The sequence below is a fragment of the Euleptes europaea genome, chromosome 19 (assembly GCF_029931775.1).
Source record: "Euleptes europaea isolate rEulEur1 chromosome 19, rEulEur1.hap1, whole genome shotgun sequence".
Classification (NCBI taxonomy): domain Eukaryota; kingdom Metazoa; phylum Chordata; class Lepidosauria; order Squamata; family Sphaerodactylidae; genus Euleptes; species Euleptes europaea.
Genome location: NC_079330.1, coordinates 23,784,268 through 23,812,132, shown reverse-complemented (window position 1 = coordinate 23,812,132; position 27,865 = coordinate 23,784,268). Strand labels below are relative to the sequence as shown.

At 45.1% G+C, this 27,865-nt stretch overlaps 1 protein-coding gene across 1 annotated transcript; it reads right to left on the bottom strand.

Moving 5' to 3' along the window:
- Positions 1-717: 717 nt before the first annotated feature.
- Positions 718-27,151, bottom strand: YWHAE (tyrosine 3-monooxygenase/tryptophan 5-monooxygenase activation protein epsilon). Its single transcript, XM_056865086.1, has 6 exons — positions 26,967-27,151; positions 22,228-22,427; positions 15,605-15,711; positions 6,827-7,033; positions 4,530-4,666; positions 718-1,292 (listed from the first exon to the last, which is right to left on the bottom strand). Exons 1-6 carry the CDS (start codon positions 27,028-27,030, stop codon positions 1,240-1,242), a joined length of 768 nt encoding a protein of 255 aa, XP_056721064.1. The 5' UTR covers positions 27,031-27,151; the 3' UTR covers positions 718-1,239.
- Between the last annotated feature and the right edge of the window lie 714 nt (positions 27,152-27,865).

Genomic DNA, 27,865 nt, shown 5'->3' with positions numbered 1-27,865 from the left:
AGCCGGCAGAGATCAGAGGGTGGTTTTCAAGGGTGTGCTCTAGCTCAACCTGCATTCAACCTCCGACAAAGAGTTCTTAGGGGTATGCCTCCCTGCTTTACTGGAACAATATTTCCTTGGGTTGCAATGCTTAAGTGGACGGGCCCGCCTGAGACGGGTTCAGGGCCCAAGTTTGTGCGCAACGTACAGCTAACTCATTCAGATTTGCATATTCTCACCTGGGACATTCTAATTTAAGTTCCTGGCAACGGCCCTCCCTGAAATCTCAATCTCTCTCTCTCTTTTCCCCCCTGCTCCTCGCTCTACCTGCATCTCTCGCTCAACAGCTACCCGGGAAAAGTAGCGGTAGTTATTTGGCATCATTTTAATTTAGGGTTTGTTTTTATTTAAGTTTAATGTTAATTCCATGCTGTGTTTCAGTAAGAACAATACAGATCCTGTATCTGTGGCTCCAGTCAGATATCCAGTAGTACAAATTAGCTTCAAGTTACACATACTGAACAAAAGAGGTTGAGCTAGCGAAGAGGGAGGGGGGAGGGGAGAGAAAAATATTGAACACACATGCAGGCTTTAATTTTTTTTTTCAACGCCACCTTCAATGCTAACCTGCTTGGAGGGAAAATGAGAAGGCAAGAATGAGCAGCCACGGATTGTTGAACTGTTACCAGCGCTGTCTGCTGCAGCAAGATCTTTTTTAGTTTGTTTGTTGGGTGTTGGTTATCTTTTACAGCAAAAACCATTACAAGAACTGTTTCAACGCAACCTGTAACTTCAAGCTAAACGCCCAATTAATTTTTAAACACTGGTATAAAATTGTTTAAACCATTATAAAAAAAAGGAAAAAAATGCCGCCGGGAGCACCCTCACGGCACAACAAGCCTCCTCTAGGAATTCTAATGGCTTCCAGATGTCACCTTCAACCCCTGACAGAAGACGACAGAGTGACGCGGGGAAAAAAGCCTCTACGCAGCCAGTCGGGTTAGTGTCTTAAAAGAAGAAACTGAACGCTGGCACCAGTAAAATCCACAGACATTCACTCTTGCCTTTAAAAGAAATTTTCAATTGTGTAAAAAAAAAAAAAAAAAAAAAACCAACAGGGCAGGAACCTAAATTCTGAGAGCCATCGCAAACAATCGATTGGATGGTTCCCAGTGACACTGAGGGGCTGGGAAGGGCGAGGGGGGGGGGAGAGGTGAGAGGGGGACAGAGATGGGGGGATCTCTTATTGGCCTTTATGTCTCACTGGTTCTCATCTTCCACATCCTGCAGCGCTTCTTTACTCTGTTCTTCACCTGGAAAGGAAAAGCAACCACGTCAGTCAGTCCGAGGCTTGTGTGAGAACATAAACGGAGAAAGAATGCGCTAGCGGCCATGCCCATCCAAAATACAATTTTTAAAAAAATCCAAACAACCCTTTGAGCATTTGAGTTGCTCCTAATAAAAGGGATTGTGAGTTTTGTATGAGAAAAGACATTCTGTGAGCTCTGCTTTCTTAGAAGAAGAAGTGTTGGTTTTTATATGCCAACTTTCTCTCCCACTTAAGGGAGAATCAAACCGGCTTGCAATCACTTCCCCTTCCCCTCCCCAAAACAGACAACCTGTGAGGTAGGTGGGGCTGAGAGAGCTGTGACTAGCCCAAGGTCACCCAGCTGGCTTCATATGTAGGAGTGGGGAAACAAATCCAGTTCACCAGATTAGCCTCTGCCACTCGTGTGGAGGAGCGGGGAATCAAACCTGGTTCTCCAGATCAGAGTCCACCACTCCAAACCACTGCTCTTAACCACTACACCACACTGGCTCTTGGTAGTTTCCAGTACCTTCCTGAGGACACAGCTTGCCACAGCCTCTGTACAGGATATGCAGCAACTGATATGCGGAAAAGGAAATGACCCTGTGGAAATGCAAGTACCGGTCTAGGGAAAAACCTGAGGCCCAGAGCCCCACCTTTGTGTGTGTGTGTGTGTGTGTGTGTGAAGTAGTTGTGAATTTCCTGCATTGTGCAGGGGGTTGGACTAGATGACCATGGTGGTCCCTTTCAACTCTATGATTCTATGTCTGGGGAAACCCTGCAAGCCGCCACAGTTAGGTTTTACCAGGTCACCACACTTCCATCATCCCAAGAAACAACTTTAACATTTTTAAAATCCACCCTCTTGCAGCGAGAAGAAAGCGCTGTTTTTGGTGTCTTGTAAGAAATACTATATTAGTCAAGCCTGCAAACCTGCAAGCCCCACACAAGGGAGGGCAGCCAAAGAACCTTGGACCCAAGGACATTTACAGGTTATTTTCATCATCACATGCTTCCTATTCATTTGGAGTCACCTGACCAGACTGAAGCATGCAATGAAAAACCAGCTTATTCTACTGAGCTTTGTCTTGGAACAAGTCATGCCCGGCCAAACACACACACATACGCACACTCTTGCCACACACACACACACACACACACACACACACACACGGTTCCCTAATAACAGTGAACACACATCAAATGCTGCTTGAGACAAGCCCAAGTCATGCAGAAGTACCCTATTCGGCACTCCAAGGCAGTTCTCTCAACAGTTATAAGGAGCTTTGTCACTGCACATGATATGTCCACCAGGACTACTACTGGAGTCAATGAAAGGGCAAGCCCAGGAGAAATCAATAAACCACAATTTAATGTTTACAATTAGAGGACAGAAAAAATCCAAGCATGCTCTAGCTTCCAATCGCTGGAATACCACGTGAATAGCCAAGCATTTCAGAATGGCTGTCCAGTCCACTGTAGCCTAACAGTCTGGGCCAGCCTGAGCTCATCAGAGCTTCAAAACTAAGTAGGGTTGGCCTACTGGAGACTACCAACGAAGAAGAAGAGTTGGTTTTTATATGCCGACTTGCTCTACCACTTAAGGAAAAATCAAACCGGCTTACAATCTCCTTCCCTTCCCCTCCCCACAACAGACACCTGTGACTAGTCCAAGGTCACGCAGCTGGCTTCATGTGTAGGAGTGGGGAAACCAGATTACAGTCCATCACTTGTGTGCAGGAGAGGAGAATCAAACCAGGTTCTCCAGATTAGAGTCCACCGCTCCTAACCACTACACCACACTGACTGGAGAACCAGGGTTGCTATGCAGAGGAAGGCAGCGGCAAACCACCTCTGCAAGTCTCTTGCCCTGAAAATCCTATGAGGGATCACTGTAAATCTGCGGTGACTTGATAGCATTTAAAATTAAAAGACCTAGTCCGGGGTGGTTGGGGGCTGACCATCAAGTTGCAGCTGACTTATGGTGACCCCATAGTGTTTTCAAAGCAAGAGATGTTCAGAGGTGGCTTGCCACTGCCTGCCTCTGCATAGTGACGCTGATCTTCCTTGGTGGTCTCCCATCCAAATACTGACCAGGGCTGACCCTGCTTAGCTTCTGAGATCTGACAAAATTGGGCTAGCCTGGGCTATTCAGGCTACTGGCCTTCAGTTACAATGAGGCAGGAGGGGGGGGGGGAAAGAGAGCGCACTCAGCCCTGGAACGGACCCAAGACACAAGCAGTATTAGTGACAGGGGCGAAAACCGAGATGTTCACAGAGTCACCATGAAGACTTACAAAGTAGGATTTAGAAAATGAACAGGTGAAATCCTTTAGGAATCTACACAACAGAAAAAGGGGAAAAAGCAGGAATTACAGAGAAGATACGAACATAAGAAATGAAGAACACGAGTACAGAATTTTGAGTGGCGTGAAATGGGGAGGGGGGAAATCCAGTTCCACTTCCGATTGCAAACATATCCGAACACGGGAAACTAAGAAGTATGCCTATCTGGGACCATCTCAGCCATTTTACACAGTTCTTCAGCCTTTACTAGTAATACTGTCACAAGAAACTCCTCTTCCAGTAATCTGGAAATGGAACACACCAAACCTCCAAGGGAATCTGCAATTATGCATCAGTCAGCTGTCTTTTCCTAAGGAGCAGCAATTAAGGTGACCATTACTCCTGACAATTATTTCCCTATTTCCTGAAACATTATCTTGTGGAAAGTATGGCTGGGCTTCCAACTCTTCTTGTCAAGCCCACGTTCTTAGCATGGAATTAAGGAAGCACAAGAGAAGCTAGGTGCTGTGGAACACAGGCAGGATGCTGCTGCAGTTGTCTTGTTTGTGGGTTTCCTAGAGGCACCTGGTTGGCCACTATGTGAACAGACTGCTGGACTTGACAGGCCTTGGTCTGATCCAGCAGGGCCTTTCCTTATGTTTTTAAGCCACGGGGTGGGGATATGGCAACCTGCCCATGTGTCATTTAGTCTCTGGACAGCAGAGTGTGAGTTAGGGGGCAGCAAAGACCTCCCACAACTACTTGCAGGCTATGGCTGAGAAAGCAAATACAGGCAGGCTGATTATCCCTCTAGAAACAAGACTCCCAGTTAAGGTTTGCAGAAGGGACCTTACAAAAGAGGACACAGTTAACTCTCACGCTATGCTGTCCTAGTTCTGCCATCTAGCCAGACTCTTAATGTCAGATTAAACAGAAGCATCATCTGGGCACTCACCATCACCCTGCATGTCTGAAGTCCATAGTGTCAGATTATCACGTAACAACTGCATGATAAGTGTAGAATCCTTATAGCTTTCTTCACTCAGTGTATCCAGTTCTGCAATAGCATCATCGAAAGCTGCTTTTGCCAACCTGCAAGAAACACAATGTGTAATTACAACGGCGAATGACCCCCCAGGGTGCCAGAATTTGGACAGAGAGAGTGACCCCTTGAGGGAGATCAAGCAGGGTTCGAGAGGGCCGGTACCCAGACCTTGAAGAGACTATCTGCTCCGTCTCAAGAGTGGTCCAGGATGATCCACCCAGTGGGGTCCCTCTTACTCCTCTTGCCCAGCAATGCGGGAAGATGGGGAGGGACTGTGGCTCAGTGGTAGAGCATCTGCTTGGCATGCAGAAGGTCCCAAGTTCAATCCCCAGCATCTCCAGTTAAAGGGACTAGGCAAATAGGTGATGTGAAAGACCTCTGCCTAAGACCGCGGAGAGCTGCTGCCGGTCTGAGTAGACAATGCTGACTTTGGTGGACCAAGGGTCTGATTCAGTATAAGGCAGCTTCATGTGTTCATGTTTTGGATCTTCCCAGTTTCCTTTCCATACATTTTCTAAATCTGCCTTTCCATATATTTTCTTCAACCTTTTCTGCGGTTTGTTTCCTATGGTTTTTTTTAATGCTGGAGTGCCTCTGCCAATCATACTCCCCTACCTTCACTAAGAAATGGTACTGATGGGGGTTCTTCCCATCCAAGTACTAACCAGGGCCAATCCTGCTTAGCTTATGATATCTGACGAAATTGGGCTAGCCTGGGCCATCCAGGTCAGGGTTCAACAGGGCTTACTCACGGGTAAGTGCCAGGATTGCCCCCTTTCTTTCTCTCCCTCAAATCTGAACAGCATGACCTGCTGCATGACTGATCCGAAGATCATTCCATCTGGGTCTTCTAGGTGGTTGTAGTAAAGCCCTCGGAGCAACCTATTAATTTCAGCCCCTACGCTCCAGCCACCATCCCATCGGCATGAGAACTCAACAACTGTTCTCTCTCAAAAGGAAATCCTCTCTCCTCCACCTTCTCATTCAGGTCCAGAGATGCTGCTCCGAGCCAAGCACCGTGTCTTAAAGCCGTAACGGCTCTTTCTCAGAGGGCAGCTGCCAGTTGGAGGCAGCTCCGAAAAACCCAGATGCTTTGCTGGTTACTTATTTGTTTCCAGGCCCAATTCAAGGTGCTGACTGTTAGCTTTAAACCCTATATGGCCTGGGGCCCTCATATCGAATGGACCGCCTTTCCCCATATGATCCCATGCACCAACTAAAGTCATCAGGTGCCTCAATTCTAATGGACCTCAGTTTAGGGAGATCTGTTCATTCACAGCCTGTGCACGCTTGCTTTCAGTAGCTACACAAACACTTCCGAACACCCTACCAAATACAGTACAGAAAATGTAAAAGTGGAATTAAATTAAAAGTAAAAAAATGTAAAGTGGAATTATTTCAATGCACCTTTGGCGGAAGTAATTAACGAATGCCTCTGATTAGCGGCTGTTAGTGACAAGTTGCGGGAGTGGCAGTTTTGACATAATGTATTTGAACTATTTTTTATTTGTGTATATATTTTATAAGCTGCCTTGGGCATTGTGGAAAAGCAAGATATAAACATTTTAAATAAAACAAACAAACATCTCCAACACTGCTCAATCCCGACTTAAGGCCTTTGGGAGAGATCATTTGTAATTTGGGAGCAGACTGCCATCAATATGCTGATGTCATCCAGCTCTACATGTCTTTGTCTCGAGTGCCTGATGCTGATGTAACTGCCCTGAGCCAGTTAAATGGCTGAACTGTTCAGGATGGCATTTTTACAAAAGATTATATGTCAAATAATTCAAAAACAAACCTATGCTGAACAAACCTACATTCCAAATAAACACAGCACGATGGCCCAAGTGATACTACTATGTAAACAATGTTCACAAATATCAAATTACAATGCACAGGTATTAATACATAGATGCATACATAAGAAAACATTTGTTTGAAGTCCCACTGTAGGACTTTAAACTATTGTTTTTTACGCATGTATATGTGGCACTTTGTTTGGAATGTATTTTTACAAAAGGAACAGGAAGGGGGTAAAAACAGAAGTAACGGGGCACTTTATTTGGAATAAATAGCGCCTGAGTGCTTCCTGAGCCTACCAGTATACATGGAAAGGGAAGAAAGATGTCACTCTGGTAGCTACTAAAGTACTGGCAAAAAAAACACCAAACCACACACACCTTTCCCACATTGGGAACACTCACCTGCAGGCACGGTCAGGAGAATTAAGAATTTCATAGTAGAAAACAGAGAAGTTGAGGGCAAGACCTAGGCGGATGGGATGTGTAGGAGGAAGTTCTGTCATTGCGATATCACTAGCAGCTTTATAAGCCACCAGGCTGTTCTCAGCGGCTTCCTTTCTGTCATTTCCTGTGGCAAACTCGGCGAGATACCTGTGGTAGTCCCCTTTCCTGTGGGAAGGGGGCAACAGGGGGAAAAAAATTGAAACACTGCTTCTGCTAGTGACCACTTCTTGCACAGATATATCACCCCAACAGAGAACAGGATTGACATTTGGAAGGACATGGTTGCCTCCTATCAGACAGGAGCTACCAGATAACTAGCTGAATGGCCCAGTAAAAATGTCTGTTTGCTTTGCCAGCTCCCATATGCTACGCACAGACACAGAAGGCAGTCGAGATCCGGAGACAACAGTCCTGCAACAAAAGCCTGCTTGAGGAAGCTGTGCTCCATTTCACACCATTGAATCTTCTGAGATCACCTCCTGGGTCCCCCTAGGCCCCTTTCATTTTTTTTACTCTTTGCTATAGATGACAAACCTTGGTAAGATCCATAGCAATTAATAAAAATGTTTTGATAAGAGAACATTTCCTACTTCGAATACAGAAATGGGGAATGAATACGATTCAAGTTACGATGAGGACTGCGCCCCTTTCATTTTTTTTACTCTTTGTTATAGATGACAAACCTTGGTAAGATCCATAGCAATTAATAAAAATGTTTTGATAAGAGAACATTTCCTACTTCGAATACAGAAATGGGGAATGAATACGATTCAAGTTACGATGAGGCCTGCGCCCATTAAAGGCTTTCTTAAACTATTAAAATCAACATTTGAACTGATTTTCTCATGGAATGATTTCAGATTCTATTTGTCAAATACACGGTATGCACGTTGGTGTATAAAGCATAATTATAATCTGAACTATGACTTTTCCACACACAAAAATGTTACATTCATATGCCTCGAGCCCAATAGGGTAGCAATTAAGAGCACTGGACTGTGAGTTGGACTAGGATTGCGAGACCTGAGTTCAAATCCCCACTTGCAATGAAGCTTACTGGGTTGACCCTGGGCCAGCCATTCTTTCTCGGCTTAACCTAAACTGGAGGTTGGGGGACAATGTGCACTGCCCTGAGCTCCTTGAAGGAAAGGCGGGATAAAAATGCGCAAAATAAATAGGATGTATATAATTTAATGTTAAAAGTAACACAGAGGCCACTTTTTGTTCAGATTAATATTGAAATGGAGCTATCTGACAATTATATGGAAGGGCAATATGCCCAAAGTCTAATTCTTAAGATTGCATGTTATTTCGGGAACACAGAAAAGTTCCCTTCTTTCTGTAATAACACAAGGCATAGACTGAAACACTGGACTTACAATGAGGGTTTCTTTTCATTGGTGGACTAGACAGTATCCCTGTACAGTTTACTCCTGCCACTCCACTTCACAGCGAAGCCTGTGCTGAAGCTCTCATGTAAAATCCTCCTGCTTCCAGGAGAGGTGGGTTCCCCAGGCAAGTCTTGCATCAGTACAGAAGAAACTGAACACCCCTTGTACTCAACCAGGTAAGCATAAACAGAGAACAAGACTCAACTATGCACAACCTGGCATCATCTACTGCCTTTGTTTGCAATTAATACTAGATACAGACAAGTTTTGGTTCCATAATAGTTTTGGTCAAAATCTGGGTGGAAAGGGATCTCTGCAAACCAAGCAATGAGAAGAAACTCTCACAGTAAACCCAATGTTGCGTTTTCCATCTGTGGAGGAGGGCATCCTTGCAAGAGACACTGGAAAGCAGTGTCATCCCAGGTGGCAAAGGTCCAAGGAGCCTAATGGGGAAGAACCTGCTGGAGCATCCATCTGCTGAACTCAGCTTTGGGTGAGGCACAGATGTCCAGACTTGTCTGCGGAACACAGAAGAGGTGGCCTGGGTGATCAGTGGTTGGAGACTTCGCTGCTTTGGAAGCACACTTAGTCACCACTTCAGCAGGGGAACAAAACCACTGAGAAGCAGTGTTCCCAGGGTTCTGGAGAACTGTGACCTCCGGCAACACCATCTGAGGACCTACGTACTATACCTCAATGAGCCCTATCGCCCCGGAGTGGAGCTCTGTAAATGTCCTGCTTCTGTGGAACAAGCAGGGCATGAAGTGAGGAGACACCTCCCACAGGAATCAGAAGAGCTTCAGCAGAGTCCTGCCTGTGGAGGATGGGAGGAATAACCCTCACCAACAGTAAGTAATATTTTGTTGCCCAAAAAAAGTGTATTAATTTCTGCAATACTATAAAGAACAGGTCTTACTTCGAAACCTCATACCTACAGTTCAGACACTAATCAAGCAATGGTCAAAACTTTGACATGAAAATCAGTGGGTTTTCAAAGTACTTATCTGGCAAGGTCACGCCCATCCTATTTTAATATGATTATTTACATCCAATCGGCACCAACATCAAACTGCAATGGAGGCTTTTCAGACAATTGTCTCCCAACATGACTTACACTGATCAGAGAGACAAGTCCTGCCCGCAGGCTTCCAAGACACACACAGTAACGGGAGCGGAGGGAAAAGGCCGAGGAGAGAGACCTATTTGGCAGAATTTATCTTTTGCTGGTGCTGGTCCCTGAATGGAGGTTAGTCTATTCTCTGACTCCTTGACTCTGATCAGCCCTGCCCCTCTCCCCTCCATACTTCACCCCAAAGCTGCTAGCCTTGCCACAGCTCTAGTGCAGATAGTACTTGCTGTACAAGGGCATCAACAATGAGGATCAAAGATCCTTCTCCAGTCTTTGAATGCACTTAGGTTTCTGCTCACCCTACCATAATGTCATATGTCTTTGTAAAGTGCCATCAAGTCACAGTTGACTTATGGCGATCCCGTAAGGTTTTCAAGGCAAGAGACTAAGAGAGGTGGTTTGCCATAGCCTTCCTCTGCAAAGCAACCCTGGAATTCCTTGGGTGGTCTCCCATCCAAGTACTAACCAAGGCCGACCTGGCTTATCTTCTGAGATCTGATGAGAACAGGACAGCCTGGGCCATCCAGGCCAGGGCTCATAATAAGGTATGAAAAATGTTCCGCAAAGGACCGAAGTCATTACATCCTACAGTCTTCTCCAGAAGAATTCATAGTATTTGTTGCACACAATGGAAATTCCATCATCAGCAATCGAACATGCTTTTAAACAAAAAAGCAAACTGCAATTTTGTTGCAACAGCAGACATAACCTGAAACTGATTTACTGTCGCAAATGTTATTTTGCTTAAGCGTGTAATCCACCTTAAGACTCAGACTTACAACTCAGAGGGAATGACAGACTATTAATTAAATGGTGATAAAATAAATATCAAGCAAATTTGCCCTTGTAACAACTGATGACTCTGAATGGAACACAGATTTACTACGTCAGGCTCCACGGATACTTAAATGATAAACTAAGCTGGTCTGGGTACATGCAATAAGTGCATTAAGGGACACATAGTGGTAAGGCTCTCCGACGAGGGTCTTGAAACATTGCATACATTTGAAAGAAAACTTGTATCTATCATTGAACATGGGCACAGCAATCCTAAGTGGGGGATAGTTTGGTGATGGCTGGGGACGGCGCAGCTACGTCGCCTCCTGAGAGCCTTTCTTGCCAGGAAAAAAAAAAAGGAAAAAAGGCACTTGAAACAAAACCCCGCGAAACTCCTCTACTGAGTTTCAGGGGGCTACACCAGATATTTTGCAGGCGTAACTCGGCTCCTGCAAAAGGGGGCGGTCCCGGGGCGAAAGCTTCATCAGCTCCAACCCTGGGAATGTCCCCTGGATGCTGGCGCAGACACTTGCACTGGAAAAATGCTGCTGGGGAGGCAGCACCGGAGCACAAGGCTCGTGCTGCGGCATCATTCCCTGGAGGCGGCATCAGTTGTTCAGTTCCAGCGCTGGGGTCACTCTGGTTCTTAAGCAGCTCCCTCCCTTCAGGTTTGCAGTTAATCAAATAAGAGCTCTTTCTTTGCCACATTTGCTTTGATAGTATGGTTCACTTCATCAAACAAAACAAGAAGTCCACATACAACTCGGCAGATGCCTGCTTAACCATTTTTCTTTCTGATTTAGGGCTACTTTGTTCCCAATCTTTTACAGAATATGTGCTAATGAGAAACTTGAAGAAAAGTGACAGAAGCATGACCAAGTTGCAAGAAACTGAGGGTTTTTAACCAATGCTTAGGCGTCCAGATATAACGGCAACACAGCAAAACCTGTTAAAGACTAAAATGGGCCACAAGTGAGCATCATGTGGGCTGTGGCTAGTCAAGAAGGATCACGGAGAGCCACCTTCATACTTCCCATCAACCAAGACACACATAACTACTGTATGCCCTTCATGCCACCCAAACCATGCACAAATAGGACCTATAGAATGCCCCTATATTATTAATGGTGGTTGGCTATTGTATGTGTGCGTTAAGTAAAGCGCTGTCAAGTCGCAGCCAACTCATGACGACCCTGCAGGGCTTTCAATGCGAGAGAAATTCAGAAAATAGGTTGCCATTGTCTGCCTCCGCGTCACGACCCTGGTATTCCTTGGAGGTCTCCCATCCAAATACTTGCCAGGGAGGAGGCTGAGAGTGTGTGGCTGGCCCAGTAAGATTCCACGGCAGAGTGGAGATTCGAACCTGGGTTTCCCGGATCCTAGTCCGACACCTTAACCACTACACCACGCTGGCTCTCAGTCGGCTATTACACGAAGCCAACTGATGGTGTAAGCCACTCCGTGTCCCCACTGGGGAGAACAGATGGGTATAATAAATAAAAATGCTGCACTTGAAGATGACATTATTCCAGCCAAATACAATTTAAACTCTTAAAAAGAATATCTTGCACAATCCCAAGATAGTATCTTAATGAGACATGATGACACAAAAGATGCAGCGGACCAACGATCTGAAGCCAGACCACACAGGACTGGGGTGAAGCTGCCTTATACTGAATCAGACCCTTGGTCCATCAGCCAGTGTTGTCAACTCAGACTGGCAGCGGCTCTCTGTGGTCTCAGGCCTTTCACATTACCTACTTGCCTAGTCCCTTTAACAGGAGATGCCGGGGATTGAATTTGGGACCTTCTGCAATGCCAAGCAGATGCTTTACCACTGAGCCATGGCCCAACAAACAATATAATTAGTTGAGGGTCAAGAATTGTCCTGCTCTGATCTAGTTGCACTCCTCCTTAAAGAGGTAGATTCCTAACATAAGGGTTGCTATTAGATCTGTGCTCAGATTTCCATAGTATTTTTGCCCAACGATGGCTGGGGTGCCAGCTACTATCTTTCCTTTGAGAAGCAAGAAAAGGTCCCTGTACCTAATGCAGTGAGCCACCCATGGCTCTTCTGAGCATTGTCCCTCATTGTGGCACCTGCCACCTGTATCAGGAAAGGAGGAAAAGGCCACTTTGCCTGGTGGACTTGTAGCTGGGCAGCTAGTTTGAAGAAGAGTTGGTTTTTATATCCCACTTTTCTCTACCTTTTCCCTTCCCACAACAGGGGAAGTGGGGCTGAGAGAGTACTGAGAGAACCCAGCAGGCTTCATGTGGAGGAATGAAGAATAGAACCCGATTCTCCAGATTAGAGCACACCGCTCTTAACCACACCACACTGGTTCTCTTTGCAACTTGAAACAGTCGTCACTGTAGGAACTGGAGCTCTCTGAGCCTCCCAGAACTCCAAGCCTTGTGCCAAAGATGGAAGTAAAAAAGGCCTGTAAAGGAGAAAGGCAGAGCGGGAAGCTCTTTTCCTCACTTAGGAACACAAGGCCTGGCTTATGTTCAACAACAGTCGTGGGGCAGAGGCTACTCTACATGCACAGAGGAACTCCGGTAACTAGAAAGGTTAAAGTATATACTTAATATTAATAGTTACATCGCATTATTTTAGGGGTGTTTTGGTGGGGCGGGCTGCGGTAGTAATGGGGCTCTTTTGGTTGATGGCAACTACATGTGCGGCTCTCTGCAAAATGAGTACCAGTCTTCTAAACACTTCAAAATTAAGATTACTCTAATGGGCTCTATGTGGGGACTGCTTTTTAAGAGGACCCCAAAATGCTGATCAATATGCTTGAAGCCAGGGGACCAGGATATTTGAAAAATTGATCCCACATTAGCCTATTTGTTAAGATCAACATCAGAGGCCTTGCTTTGTTAGCCCAGGGGACACATCTTTCCCTCTGGTGGCTTCCAAACAAATCGTATTTTCTTCCCAGCCCCTCATTCAAGGTCTTGATGTTTTTACCTTCAGGTGAGAGTTCTTTATTTACTCAGGCAGTTTGCTGAAATGATTATTTTAAACGTTTTAATTTGCTGCTTTAGACTATTTCTCGTTTTTACTTGTTGTTTATACCTTTCCTCCCCCCACCCCGCTGCTCTACATTTTTTTCTTACTGGCTGCTTTACACTTGTTATTTACTAGTGTTCTAAATTTTTCATTCTTATATGGATCTTGATGTTCCAGTATCATATGCCACCTCAGACATTCCCACGAGTGCAGATTATAAATAGCTTAAAATAAGAAAGCAGCAATAGCACTGGCCATAATACGTGCCAGGTTGTAGGAAGAGGACAGGGATATCTTAGTGTAACTTGTTCATCGCTGGGTGCGAGAAAACCCGGCCCATTAAATAGTGAACCTACCCAAACGTTTTCAACCAAAATATGAATTTTAAAGTATGCTATGGAATTCTTTGTGAAATCATATTTCTGGCCCGCGATATTTTACAATTTTTGTTTTTATTGACTTTGAAAATCTATAGCTTTAAAAATAAAAAGTCTTCTGCAAGACCAGCCAATCTGCTCTGCCAACTAGTTATTAGTTACTTCTTATTAGAAGAGAAAGGATTGGGAGGATTGCAGAGCAGAGTGCAATTCAAATTTACAACTCCAGAAGTAAAAAAAGAATTGGAGCTAGAAAGCCAACCTCATCAGCTCTTCCGTACCATTATTTGTAAATGCACTTAGTACAAATTGGAAATGATTAGCAACGCCTTAATGAATGGGGCTAAAGGTCAGCTTCACTGGTGAGGAAGTGGGCATGACGGACAGGTCCTTTCTGTTGTGGCACCGATTGCCCAATTCTCTGCATAACCATTTGTCCGACACCAAGCCTATGTCGCTTAAGATGCCAGCCAAAAAACACGTTTATTTTCTGAGGCCATTTATGTATCATCCTCATCCCCAGACTGTTTGTTCTGATCTTGCAGGGCTGACTGACAAGCCGAAATAAAATGCTGTTGGGTTTTAAAAACTGTTTGAAATTACTGCTTATGCTGACAAGCTGCTGGTTTCATTATGTGATTCTGTCTCAATTGTTCCTAATTGGAAGCTGCATAGAGAGCAACGCGGCGAGAGTATGGAACACAAATCTTTTAAATGTACTTTTAAAATGGGAAAGCTTGTGGAGCAGCAATAGTCCTCAGGATTACCACTGGGGAGTCTTCTGAAAGTGACTCTCCGCAAATGCAAGGCAAGATTGCAAGTCATTCCGCCTGAGATTGCTGAGTACAGGTGGTTCCTGGAATTCTACCATCAAGAGTCAGGAGGACAGATCAGAGTCAGCCTCCCCCCACTCCAGGCTATTCAAACTATTTTTATTCCTCCACATTTAAGGCGCGAGAGGGTTTTCAGCTAAAATGCAACAGGTACTTAACCCGTGCAAAAAAAAAAATAGTGCTACTGCAGCAAGTCAGGTCTCTACTGTACCTCTGTTTGTAGCAAGCGGTAAGTAACTAACCGACCAAATAAAAATGTGTAGTAAGAAAGTGACAATAAGCATCATCACAGTGATAGCTACAGAGATGCTTCCTACAAAGAATCCTATTATTTGTAAGACATGAACACAATTGTGGAAGATACATATTCACTTAGTGTGAAATAAACTGTATACGTTGTGTCGAACAGATCTAACTGCAAAGGGGCATCAGGATCAACATTAATACAACTATAAAATTATATAACTTTCTTACAAAATAAAATGTACAGGATGAAAGGCTCTCCTTTACTTTTGCTAGAGAAGTTATACGTAGAATTATACACTGTACACCCAAAAGTGCTTAAAAGTACCGTTGACTCATTATATCTAAGACTATTCCATGAGAAAATATCAGCGCTCGTCGATTTTTTAAAATGAAATCTCAACTAATTTTCATCATGGTATATCTTGAATTGTATAGAAGTCCCAGTCATAGCTTGACTTGAAGCATGCATTCTGTTTTTTCACACAGCTTTTGGCTTATCCTTCTACCTTAATTATCTCAAGAGATAGAGTCGCATACCAAGGAACAGTGAAAAAGCACAAAATGGGAGGAATTCCAGGAGGTGATGGAGAACATCTTCCTGAGCATTTCTGTTTCATAAATACTTTTCTTGCCATTTGCCTGAGTTTAAGCTTTTTTCTGAGCCAGACTGCCAGAAGAGACACCTTAAGAGATCACCCAATTTATGACCAAAGTCCATAATTTCAGACGCATGAAGTGTTACATTCAGTTGCTGGTCTGGGAGGGAGTTCTGGCTCTCATAAGCTTGTATCACAACTGGTTAGCCTTCTGGGGGACACAAAACTTATTTTGGCTGAAGGAGGCTAACACGTCTTCCCACCCCATCCCCACAGACCTGACAATACAGTTAGGAGCCCACCCGTTATACTGACACACATCAAAGTAAGATGCCTTCCCCAGTTTCACACAGTACACCCCAGTAGCAACCTACATTTTATAATAGAAAACCTTCGATTCGCCAGTGTTGGCTGCTGGAATGAGGTGTTTGTCCAGTACATCCAGAATGTCACAACAGATTAGTTTCAATTCAGTCTCAACCTTGGGGGGGGGGGGGAGAAGAGGAATGGCAAATTCAAGAGAGCTGTTAGCAAATAAGCATTAGCTTTTATCACAAAACATTACATCCATTATTACATTGACAAATTATCAGCTGATGTGGAAACCAGTCACATTCCCAATTTAGCTCACACTCTGCAAGCATCCTTTAATGGGCATCACTGACCAATTGAATGGCAATTGCTTCCCAACTATGAACAAGGATGCACCCCTCATGACTTACCTCCACCCACTGCCAGTGCAACTGCTGTGTTCATCTCCATGACCAGCCAATTTTACTTAGCCTATAGCCCCCAGCAAGACCCATGCTGCAAAATGACAAGCTTGACTGAATGGCCCCACTGGTTCACTCTGAAGGCCTGGCCAAGAATTTTTTTTCATGCTTGTTAATATTATTTGTCTATAATATATGTAGGAACCTAATGCTATAATTGTCTTAAAACATTTCAGTCTATTCATTTTAAGTAAGCAAAACCTTATTTTAAGAAGAATTTCACTCTCTCTCTCCCTTTTGTACTGCGTATACTCACAATTTTACTTGTAGAAAACGACAGCATTTATATTTTTACATTTCATAAATAAAACAAATAGAATCATTGTAGATACTTAGTTATGGATGATGAACTTTTGAAATTAGTAACGTAAGTTTAGGTTTGTGGGTAAAATAAGCACTGCACGTATTTTATATTTTCTCAAAATGTCAGGGTTTTAAAAAGATTTCCCCCCTCTGGCTTCAAAATTTCTGGAAATTGTACATCTCTGCTAGTAGTAGAATGTTTCCTACACTCCAGAGGCATCAATAGACCTTCTCAAGACCCTTCTGAGCCCAAGTTGGGCTATTATTTCATAATTCAGCACCAGATAGGGGCAAGGCAGCTTAGCAATGCTTTATTCCTGGGTCCTGTCTTTATTACGTGCCTCATGCAGCTTAACATGCAAGGCTGTCTCCTTTTGCCAGTTCTTCTGGCAACCCTTCAACAACTGCAAGGCCACAGGGAGAAAAAGGTGCCTTTCCCATTAAGCATGGATCCACAGCTCTAATTGATATATGTGCTGGTTTTTAACCGGTGTGAGCTGTTCAGAAGACAATTTTTTGGATGAAAAGTGGGGGTGAACAGCCACATTATCTTCCCGTGATTTTATATAACAGAATAACTTGCCAAGCCCAAGCAACAGTCCCCCCCCCAAACTGCTGAGTACACAAACCAGTTCCAACATCAATGATCTATTCTTCTGAATGTTACTGCTACTCCAATTGACAGAGCAATACAGTGATCGCTTCAGCTTCTGGATTCCCAGGAAACTCACCCAAAATTTCTTAATAGTTTTGTGACTAATGTTTAGACTTTTCCAACATTGAGAAGACACCCCCAAATCTTTTTTTTAAACTGGAAAGCTTTAAAAAGTTCTTCTGAGATGCAAATGCACCCCCTGTGCTTCAGTGCGGACTAACCTGAGGATGCAGCCCTCAAGTGCACAGACATCATAAGCCGCCCAGGACTTTTCCTTATGTACTGACTGAACGCAATGGGCTCCCATTCAATGGGCCACGAGCCCTACACATATTCCTACAAAGAGCCCTCTCAAGTTCAGCATGCAAAGCAAACACCGAAAGCCCCTTGAACGTAATTCATACCCCACAGATCCTGCATTCAGAAAAAAACTATGCATTATTCTAGTTGAAGTTTTGTGCACAATGGGAGAGACTAAAGAATAAGGAAAGGCATGATAAGAGTTTGCATGGGCTGCAATTACCTAGGGAAGAGCTCATGGAGCTGTAGACAGCTCAATTAAATTGTCAACTTGGCATGTGATGGCAGTGAAAAGGCAAATTCCATGGTAGGGATTATTATGAAATGGATGGGAAGTAAACATGTGCTGTGCATAGCATGCCTTGATTTAGGTTTATATTTTGGACCATTTCAAATAAAGTAGAAAGAAGGAAATGAGGGCAAACCCAAATGGCCAGTGGCTTGGGGTGCCTTCTCCCCAACAGTGTTGAAATACCTAAAGGAGGCCTGGAAAAGGAAATCAGAAAATTCAGAATCCCCCCCCCCCAGACTATTTTGTTCCCAATGGGTTTATGGGTGGGTGTTAAGTGCTGTCAAGTCGCTGCCGACTCATGGCGACCCTATGAATGAAAGTCCTCCAAAATGTCCTATCTTTGACAGCCTTGCTCAGATCTTGCAAATTGAGGGCTGTGGCTTCCTTTATTGAGTCCATCTCTTGTTGGGTCTTCCTCTTTTCCTGCTGCCCTCAACTTTTCCTAGTATGACTGTCTTTTCCAGTGACTCTTGTCGTCTCATGATGTGACCAAAATACGATAGCCTCAGTTTAGTCATTTTAGCTTCTACGGTCAGTTCAGGCTTGATTTGATCTATAACCCACTGATTTGTTTCTTTGGCAGTCCACAGTATCCGTAACACTCTCCTCCAACACCACATTTCAAAGGAAATGGGTTTACTCACTGAAAATGAATGTATATTTTTAGGTAAGAGTCTATACCATCAGACAATAGGAATTCCTATGTATAATATAAACAAACAATGTCAAAGATAGATTACTAAAATATATATGCTTTCTGTTTTAACTTTTATTTTTTCCTCCCTCTCAGATGGAAAGAATTAAGATGTGTGAGCTAAGGTAATACACAAATGTTTGCAGCTCTCTGTCACTGTGCAATGGGTTTTTTTTTGCTTGTAGAAACCTAGCAGTGCAGTTCTGAAGCAGGTTATTCAGAACCCTATTCAGGTCTATTCACTTGGGCGTAATCCCAGGAAAGCGTGTTTATGATTTCTCTGTTGAACTCCAGGATTTCTCTGGAGTGCAGTTCTAATCCAATTTATTAATGTTTTAGTCACAGACCTTAACAACGTTCAGATTAAAACCATACTGGAGTGCTGTTACTCCAGTCTAAATTGACCAGGGCCACGGCTTTTTCGGCCCTGGCCCCAACCTGGTGGAACTCTCTGTCTAGTGAGCAGATCCGAAGAAGAAAGAATTAAGAATCTTTTATGGGAAGTGAACTCTCAGAGGTTAAAGCAGGCAGCCAAATTTTGCTCAATAGTGATTAAAGTCCGCTCTGCAAGGTTGAATATAATTAAGAATTCCAAATTTTAAAGTCTCTCAATTAATGTTTTATTTTAAGATTTTAAATTATTGGTTCTTGTAGGTTATCCGGGCTGTGTGACCGTGGTCTTGGTATTTTCTTTCCTGACGTTTTGCCAGCAGCTGTGGCAGGCATCTTCAGAGGAGTAACACTGAAGCACAGTGTCTCTGTGCTTCAGAGACACTTTGCTTCAGTGTTACTCCTCTGAAGATGCCTGCCACAGCTGCTGGCGAAATGTCAGGAAAGAAAATACCAAGACCACGGTCACACAGCCCGGATAACCTACAAGAACCAATGAACTCTGACCGTGAAAGCCTTCGACAATATTTTAAATTATGATTTTAATGTTATATTTTATGATTTTAAGATAGGAACTGTTTTAATTTTGATATAGTTAAATGTCTATTGCTTTTATCTTAAATCTATGTACTGTTGTTTTATTGGCGTATTTATGAACTACTGTATCTGTGGCAAAGGTTCTGCAATGAGTGTATAATTTATTGAGATTCTAACCTTGAACCTTTTAGACGTATTAGGATAAGTACTGTATACAGAGATTTTATGTAGATAATTATTTTATATTAATGTTTTTATTTATCTGTTTTACTCTGCTTTTGAATGGCCCGTGGGCTGTAATAAAGACTGAATGACTGTCTGTCTAGTGAGACCAGGGCCCCGTGTGATCTAGTGCAGTTCCGCAAGGCCTGTAAGACTGAGATGTCCTGCCAGGCCTATGGTTGAGGACAGCAGCAGTGTCCATTTTAGCTGGCCTCTCTTCTCCTTCCTCTTATTCCATCTCAGCTGATTTAATTGGGGACCCTGACTGCTCTTCCTTGGGCTGGCCGTGGACCAGTATACTGATTAATGGCGCCAAACAGATTTTAATGTTAGAACACTGATATTGTGTGAATTTTAATGGATGTTAGCTGCTCTGAGCATGTCCTTGGGCCAGGAAGAGCAGGATGTAAGCCAATAAATGAATGAATAAATAAATCCACTGAAATCAACAGGCTGAGGCTGGAGTAACTCTGCATCTGACCCAACAGTAACATTTTAGTTTCATTAATATTCCAATTAGTACAATTTTATATGCTTATAAATTACATCAAGGCTCAAGAAATCCCAGGAACCAAGTCATCATGCTGCCTAAAATTTTCATTGTGGAATCTAGTGGTTGTTTTTTTTTTAATCATGTTTTAATTTGCAAGAAGCCTTGAGACGCTTCTTCTGGATTTTTTTCTAAATTTTCTAGTGTTTTCAGTAATGTTTTTTGTAGCATATCACAGCAATTCTCAGTTGAAGTACAAAGGGTGGATCCAACCAGTTTTTCAACTGGTAAAAACGGAAGGAAGGATTCTCCTTTGACTACTAAAAAGGCTACATTTGGGATCATGGTTCCTGCATGGACAAATGCAATATGGAACATGCTCTGAGCCGTATTGCAGGCAGAAACAAAGGGAATACTACACATTCCGACTAAAGTCATACATTATGTAACCCGTTCTTCAAATAACCTCAGATTAATTCATAAAACCTCAAATGTTGCCTAAAGGGTCCTCCCATCGAGTTTCCCCTCTAACAGAAATAAACGCTTGTGAATTCGTTCTTCACTGTACTATGGGTTCTATATATGCAATTTGGACTCCTGGTAAAGCACCTAACATCTTCTGTTCCGAAAAGTCCAACGCCCATCTCATATTTAAAGCTCATTAGCTGGGCAAACAGAAGAGAGGTTTCACCATCGGGGTTGGTCTTACCCTGTAATCAATTGAACTTTAGGTGGGAAGGATCTCAAACAACCCAGTTGCTTTATTGCAGAGCTGAAGAGGAAGTGTGCACTTAAGACCTAAGCGATGAAAGATCAATTGAGAACAAGGGCTCCATCCAAATCCTTGGTCAAAACCTCCATCTAACACCTCATTCCTGCTTCCGGGTTTGCTCCTAACTAACATGCAAATGCCTGGAAACAAAAACCCTAGAGAAACTCACAATCCTTGTCCCACTGACCCACTTTTTTTTGGGGGGGGGGTCCCCACCCAATTTATCCAATGGAAAAACTGGGGAGCACTGAAAACCCCCCAATATGAAGCTTTTCTTCCTTTTGAAACAAATGAAGTGCTTTTTAAGACAAGATTTTACACACTCAAAATGTATAGTATGACATTTTTAATGTAATGCCATATATAGCATTGGGTAGTAATAATTCCTATAAGAGATACGAAGGCCGGGGGGGGGGGGGGGGCAGGGAGATTCCAGGAAAGGTTTTCTAACAGGAAAAAAACTGGAGAATTGGGAAAAATGCGGTAAAATGGTTTTCAGCATAAAGTTTTATTCACTCTGAATGTGTAGCATGAAAATGTTTATGTAAATCTACACATCAGATAATAATTCCTAAATATAATGTACCTGTATATATTTAAAATGATATTTGTATTGTTTTGGCAACAATATAGCAAGAGTTCACTTTTATAAATTTTAACTTTATAGCTAAAAATGCTGGTAGTCCTACCGTGACTATATGAGATGGTTTCTGTCCAAACTATACATTTTATTTTATTACAAATTTTCTAATTTCAACTTTCATTTCCCATCCCACCCCTCAAACTAAGATACACGTTCTAAGCTAGCACAGGGTGTTAGCAGCCCTCTCAGGTACTAGGTATCTCTGCAACTTTCCCAGTGGAAAACTAAGGCAATTATACTTTTAATTCCATAACTATGACAAATAGTGAAATTTTATGTGCTAAGTAACAAGCTATCTATTTCATGCTGTTAAATTTGTAAAGTTCAAGTTTGGTAGGTATGTATCGCACATATTTCAATGTTACCCAAAATTTCCACTACTGCCCAGAAACAGGCTTTCACCCATGGCTTTACAACTTACACAAGTTCTACATCTTTGATGCTAATACAGTGATTAGAACCTGCCTCACAAACCAGGCACCACTCAGGAAGCAGACCGGATGAATAGAGAGTTCAACCGTGCCTTCTGTTGAAGGAAGACAGCAGGAATAATAATGTACATTTCATATACACAGAAAGCTTCTCTCACAAATAACTTAGTAGAGCATTGTGGATGCCTCAGGACAAGAGGGGGCGTGATGAGAAGCATGGGGGGGGGGGGGAGAATCACCAGCTACTCTGACCAGCAGGAAGTTGTCGAAAGGACAACCATCACCACACAGAAAACTTATGGGTAAAGGCCATCCCCATACACAATCTGCAGTTGCAGATTTATATTCTACAATCCAAAATCAAACAATTCTTAGAGCAGCTTTATACCCCGGTAGGCAGCTCTGTGTGGGCTTTTGGGGTGAACAGCAAGCAACAGCCTATGCCTTCCCCTAAAGTGGTATGGGGAAAGTAGCCTCATATTCCGCAGCACTCACCATTTGCCGATACTCCCGGATCATCTTTAATTTGTCTTCTCCACCCTTGTTTTCCTCTTTCTGTTCAATGCTGCTGATTATTCTCCAAGAAGCTCTTCTAGCTCCAATCACATTTTTGTATGCAACAGACAGCAGATTTCGTTCTTCAACTGTCAACTCCACATCCATTCCAGCCACTTTTTTCATTGATTCAACCATTTCTAGTGGAAAAATACACGTATGAATATTGGTGCTCAATCCTAGGGTTCACTTCAGTCTGACCGACTAAGAACAGAACTGGTAACCCAAGTCTAGAATTTCTTGCTCTCAAGACAAACTAGGCTCAGTTGGAATCTACTGTATCAGTCTAATCTGATCCACATCTAACGGGCATCTACATCGGAAGTGCTCACACTCATATCTGCCATGTACCTGTGAGCCCAGGAGTTCTGTCTAAAGCATTTTTATATGCTGCATTTCAAAGAACCACAACTCACATTTCTGGGAGGCGCAACCTGAAAAGAGCACAGGTCTTCTTTCCACAAACAATGCACCCCTGAAAGTAAAACTGCAACACATGCATTGCAAGGATTGTGTGTTCCATGTCAGCTAGTTGAATTAGCTCTCTATCAAGTATTGGCGTCAACCTTCAACATGCACGCACCTGTACCGTACAGGAATGATGACAATAGGATCACAAAATGAACACTAACGTATACCCCCCAATCCCAGACAGGATACCAGGAGCTCAGATAATCTATTTTTGTTGAAGAATTCTCACTCTTGTGCCACCAGCACATCCCTAGTACATGCAACTCATCTATCACTGGATGCCCACTGCACAGAAACCTTGTATGATAAAGTTGCATTTCAGGCTATGGTCAGAGCGATATTTGAGAACACCGAAAATAATTCAGATTGAGTTCTGGTATCTGTTAGTTTGTAATTACATGTATAATTTATGCTACTTCCAAAATTCAGGGTTCTTAATTTGGAGGGAAAAGAAGGCAGAAGGGTTAAGATCAAGGATGTCTGGGAACCACAGATTAAAGCTTCTCATGATAAGTGAAGCCAGCCCTGCCTAGACTCTCTCCAGTTTCTGCTTCTTCACCACATGCTGTCCACGTACTGCTCTGCGTGACAAGAGCTAACATTCTGTTACTGAACACAGCCTGAGAGTCGATTTCATCGATGAAGAGAAAGTACAGATTTATCCCCACAGGGCCTACACAGATTGTTACTCCGCAATCACCATAAAGCTGACCAGTCAGTCAAAAGATGACCATACTGATATAGTCACCACCAATTTACCAGCCTACCAGGAAGCATCCTAGGATGAAGTAATTTTTTCCCTTATCAGATGAAGAGCTGACAGAGAGGCACCAGAGTGCAGGATGACAAAAGTCCCGCACACCAGAGTTGTGCGGGTAGGTAACAGCTGCTGATCATCTGGTTTGTATTTTGGCATTATGCCCATTACCCAACTCAATACATCCTGTGCTTGTGTCTCACCATGAAGCAAGTCCTCCCCACAGATTCAAAATGATAAATTTTGATTTTCAAGTCAGGAAACGCTACTGCTTTGTAAGAACCCCCAGAGATTTCTTTATACACCCTTATTTTTTTTCAAGAATGGTAAGGCAGGCAGCAGCAGCTAACAGGTATGGAATTTTCTTATTTGGGTTCCTGTGTCTACTGAGGCAATTTCCACAACGAAGTGCATAGACCCTCATACAGAGGGTCTGTTCATCGGTTCAGTGACACACAAGGGAAATATGACATTTCTGCTGAGGGTTGTCATTTTGAGCAATTCAGCTGAGAACCTGAAATAGGTCATCCCAAGCACACTCTGGAGCACTCTTCAGACATTTTCAAGAAGACAAATGTGAGAGGTTTTCAGAAAGCCCAACTCTTCTTTGTCCTGGATGAGACTGCACACGCCAAACATGCCTTTGAGAATAATACGGCAAAGCTGAACACATTACAACAGCTAAAACCTAGAACTAAAACGAAGGAGTGTGTCTTCACTCGGCCAGGAGTAAGCAGATAGGACTTCCATGCTCACAAGCAGGACAAAAAAATCACAACACCCCCAACAGCCATCTTATTCCAAACTATCCCAACTAGGGCAAAGAGGTAACTTTAAATAAACGCAGGCTGCCCTATATCAAATCACAAACAGCCAAGAAGAGATATCAAGAATCCATGTTTAAACATAAGCCAGTGTTCTCTTTCCAGGGGGTCCCATGAAGCTGCCTTATACTGAAATCAGGCCCATTGGTCCATCAAGGTTAGTACTGTCTACTCAGACTGGCTGTGGCTTTCCAGGGTCTCAGGCTGAGGTCTTCCACATCACGTGATCCTTTCAACTGGAGATGCAAAAGACTGAAGACGGGGCCTTCTGCAGAGCAAGTACATGCTCTACCACTGAGCCATGGCCCCTCCCCAAAGTCTTGGACAGATCCACTCATCCTGCTCGAGATGGGGCAGCCCAACATTGGATCACCAAGTAGATGCTCTACCACTGAGCCATGGCCTTCCCCAAAGCCTAGGACAGATCCACTCATCCTGCTCGAGATGGGGCAGCCCAACATTGCAAAGGCAAATAGATGCTTTATCACTGAGCCACGGCCCCTCCCCAAAGCCTAGGACAGATCCACTCATCTTGCTGAAGATGGGGCAGCCCAACATTGGATCACCAAGTAGATGCTCTACCACTGAGCCATGGCCCCTCCCCAAAGCCTAGGACAGATCCACTCATCCTGCTCGAGATGGGGCAGCCCAACATTGCAAAGGCAAATAGATGCTCTACCACTGAGCCATGGCTCCTCCCCAAAGTCTTGGAGAGATCCACTCATCTTGCTTGAGATGGGGCAGCCCAACATAGCTACAGCAAGTAGATGCTCTACCACTGAGCCACGGCCCCTTCCCAAAGCCTAGGACAGATCCATTCATCGTGCTCGGGATGGGGCAGCCCAACATTGGATCACCAAGTAGATGCTCTACCACTGAGCCATGGCCACTCCCCAAAGCTTGGGACAGATCCACTCATCTTGCTCGAGATGGGGCAGCCCAATGCTGGAACCAATATTGCTATAACACTAGTGGCACTATATTATCAATTTACAGCCACACACAGACAGCCTGCGCTACAAATATGGGAAAAATCACGTTTACCCGCACTATGGGCCGAGCGACGCTTGAAATCTACCAGAAAGCCAATACATCTTTCTCTCCTTTGCACCAGGGTGGGCGATGTTTGCCACTTCCACCTCCCAACGACCTCTGGTGTGCTCGGTGGTTCCCCTGGGAGCGAACAAGTGTTCCAGCGTTCAAACTGGCCATGCTACAAAAGGCACGAAAGCCAACCGGTGGACAACCCTTCCAAATAAGTTAACACGGCGACTGCAGCTGCCCACTGAAGCAGCGGGCGAGGTTTTTCGGCGTTTCGCCTTATTTTTTCCCTTTTTTTCAAAAAGGCATCGGTGTATAAAAACCTGCTTTGTAATTTCCCCCCGCCGGTTGCCTCCCTGCCCACCCACCCACCCACCATTCGATCAGCCTCCCCATTCATCGCTAGGGCTTGCTAGCCCAGGACCGGCATTTAAAGACCAGGAAGCTTATCCACTCATCTTGCTCAAGATAGGGCAGCCCAACATTGGATCACCAAGTAGATGCTCTACCCCTGAGCCATGGCCACTCCCCAAAGCCTAGGACAGATCCACTCATCTTGCTGAAGATGGGGCAGCCCAACATAGCTACGGCAAGTAGATGCTCTACCCCCGAGCCACGACCCCTCCCCAAAGCCTAGGACAGATCCACTCATCTTGCTGGAGATGGGGCAGCCCAACATTGGATCACCAAGTAGATGCTCTACCCCTGAGCCATGGCCCCTCCCCAAAGCCTAGGACAGATCCACTCATCTTGCTGGAGATGGGGCAGCCCAACATTGGATCACCAAGTCGATGCTCTACCACTGAGCCATGGCCCCTCCCCAAAGCCTAGGACAGATCCACTCATCCTTCTCGAGATGGGGCAGCCCAACATTGCAAAGGCAAATAGATGCTCTACCCCTGAGCCACGGCCCCTCCCCAAAGCCTAGGACAGATCCACTCATCCTGCTCGAGATGGGGCAGCCCAATGCTGGAACCAACATTGCTATAACCCTAGTGGCGCTATATTATCAATTTAGAGCCACACACAGACAACCTGCGTTACAAATATGGGGAAAATCACGTTTGCCCGCATTATGGGCCGAGTGACGCTTGAAATCTACCAGAAAGCCAATGGGGAGGGGAGGGGAAGGCAAGCCCTCCCCCAACCCCACCCGCCTGCATTAGAAAAGGAAACCGGGTGCCGGGCTGTGTGGCTGTCTAGGCGGCTTGGGGGGTGGGCGGGCGCGAACCGACTGTTCCCCTCGAAGGCGCTCCGGTTGCGGGGATGCCGCGGGGATGCCGGGGGGAAGCTCCCCCCGGGTGCGGAGGGGAAGGGGCGACCCGCGGCCTGGCTTCCAGGCGGGGCCTGCTCCGCCCGCTCCCTCGGCGCCACACCCCTCCCGGCCCGCGGCAGCCTCCCCCCGGGCAGCCCCGGAGCGGCCCGTCCTCCCTCTCGGCCGCAGACCCCCCGGCCCCCGCCGCCGCCATTTTGTGGGCGCCCCCCGCCCCCGGCCGGCCGGCCGCCGCCATTTTGTGGGCCTCCCCTCCTCCTCCTCCTTTCCCCCCCCAGCCGCCTCCGGTCCGTCGGCGCCGTCCCCCTCGCACCATCGTAGCGTTCGGCCTGCTCGGCCAGCTTGGCCTGATAGACGAGGTCCTCCCGATCGTCCATGTCCGGCGAGTGAGGGCGGCGGGGGCTGCGCGGGGCGGATGGAGACCGATTGGGTCCGGCGGGGGGGCTCAGCCACGATCAGCTCGCTGCTCTCCGGGCAAAGATGGCGGCGGCGCCTCGTCCCGCTACATCCGGGCAGGTTGGGCGGCGCGCGCATGCGCGCGGCGCGCCCCCGTAGCAACAGCGGCTCCCCTGGCAACCAACGGTGCGGAGGCAGGCGCGCTCGAGTGACCCGTACGAGGGCGTGGGTTCGAATCCACCCCCCCCACACACAGACACACGTAGCCGTGGAGGGAAAGGCAGGGGGGGGTCGTGCTATGGCCACAGTGGGGGGGGGGTGTTGCAAACGCCTGGAATGGCCTGTTGAAATGCAGGGAGGAGGACACGCGCCAGAAGCATGCATATCGCAAGAAACCTAAGGAAGGCCCTGCTGGATCAGACCAAGGTCCATCAGGCCCAGCAGTCTGTTCACGCAGTGGCCAACCGTGCGCTGCTCCGGCCAGCAAACGCCCCACTGGCCTGCTTCGTTTTTAGGGTTGCCAACCTCCAGGTACTGGAAAAAATGTGCACAAGTACCAAGAAGCGAGGCTGGATAAATAAATAGTGCTAGGCTCGATAATGCAAACGGAGTTCCGTTCATATAAGAAATAGGTGCAAACAGTGTAAATGCAAACAATTGCAAACGGGACGACAACACACACCGTACAGCTCCTATAGGCTTCTCAGTACTGTACAACAATATTGCGGACTTCTTGTAATCAGTCAAAATTGACTCGCACTTGTTGATAATTTAACTTTGTTTAAAATATTGTCGAAGGCTTTCACGGTCAGAGTT

What these genes read in the sequence shown, in the direction of transcription:
- YWHAE (XM_056865086.1), bottom strand. Translation starts at nt 27,030, where the DNA reads ATGGACGATCGGGAGGACCTCGTCTATCAGGCCAAGCTGGCCGAGCAG. An exon ending in AAGGTTTTCTATTATAAAAT is followed by an intron (nt 7,034 to 15,604) that starts GTAGGTTGCTAC and finishes CCCTTCCCACAG; the next exon opens with GAAAGGGGACTACCACAGGT. An exon ending in TCTCCTGACCGTGCCTGCAG is followed by an intron (nt 4,667 to 6,826) that starts GTGAGTGTTCCC and finishes TGTTTCTTGCAG; the next exon opens with GTTGGCAAAAGCAGCTTTCG.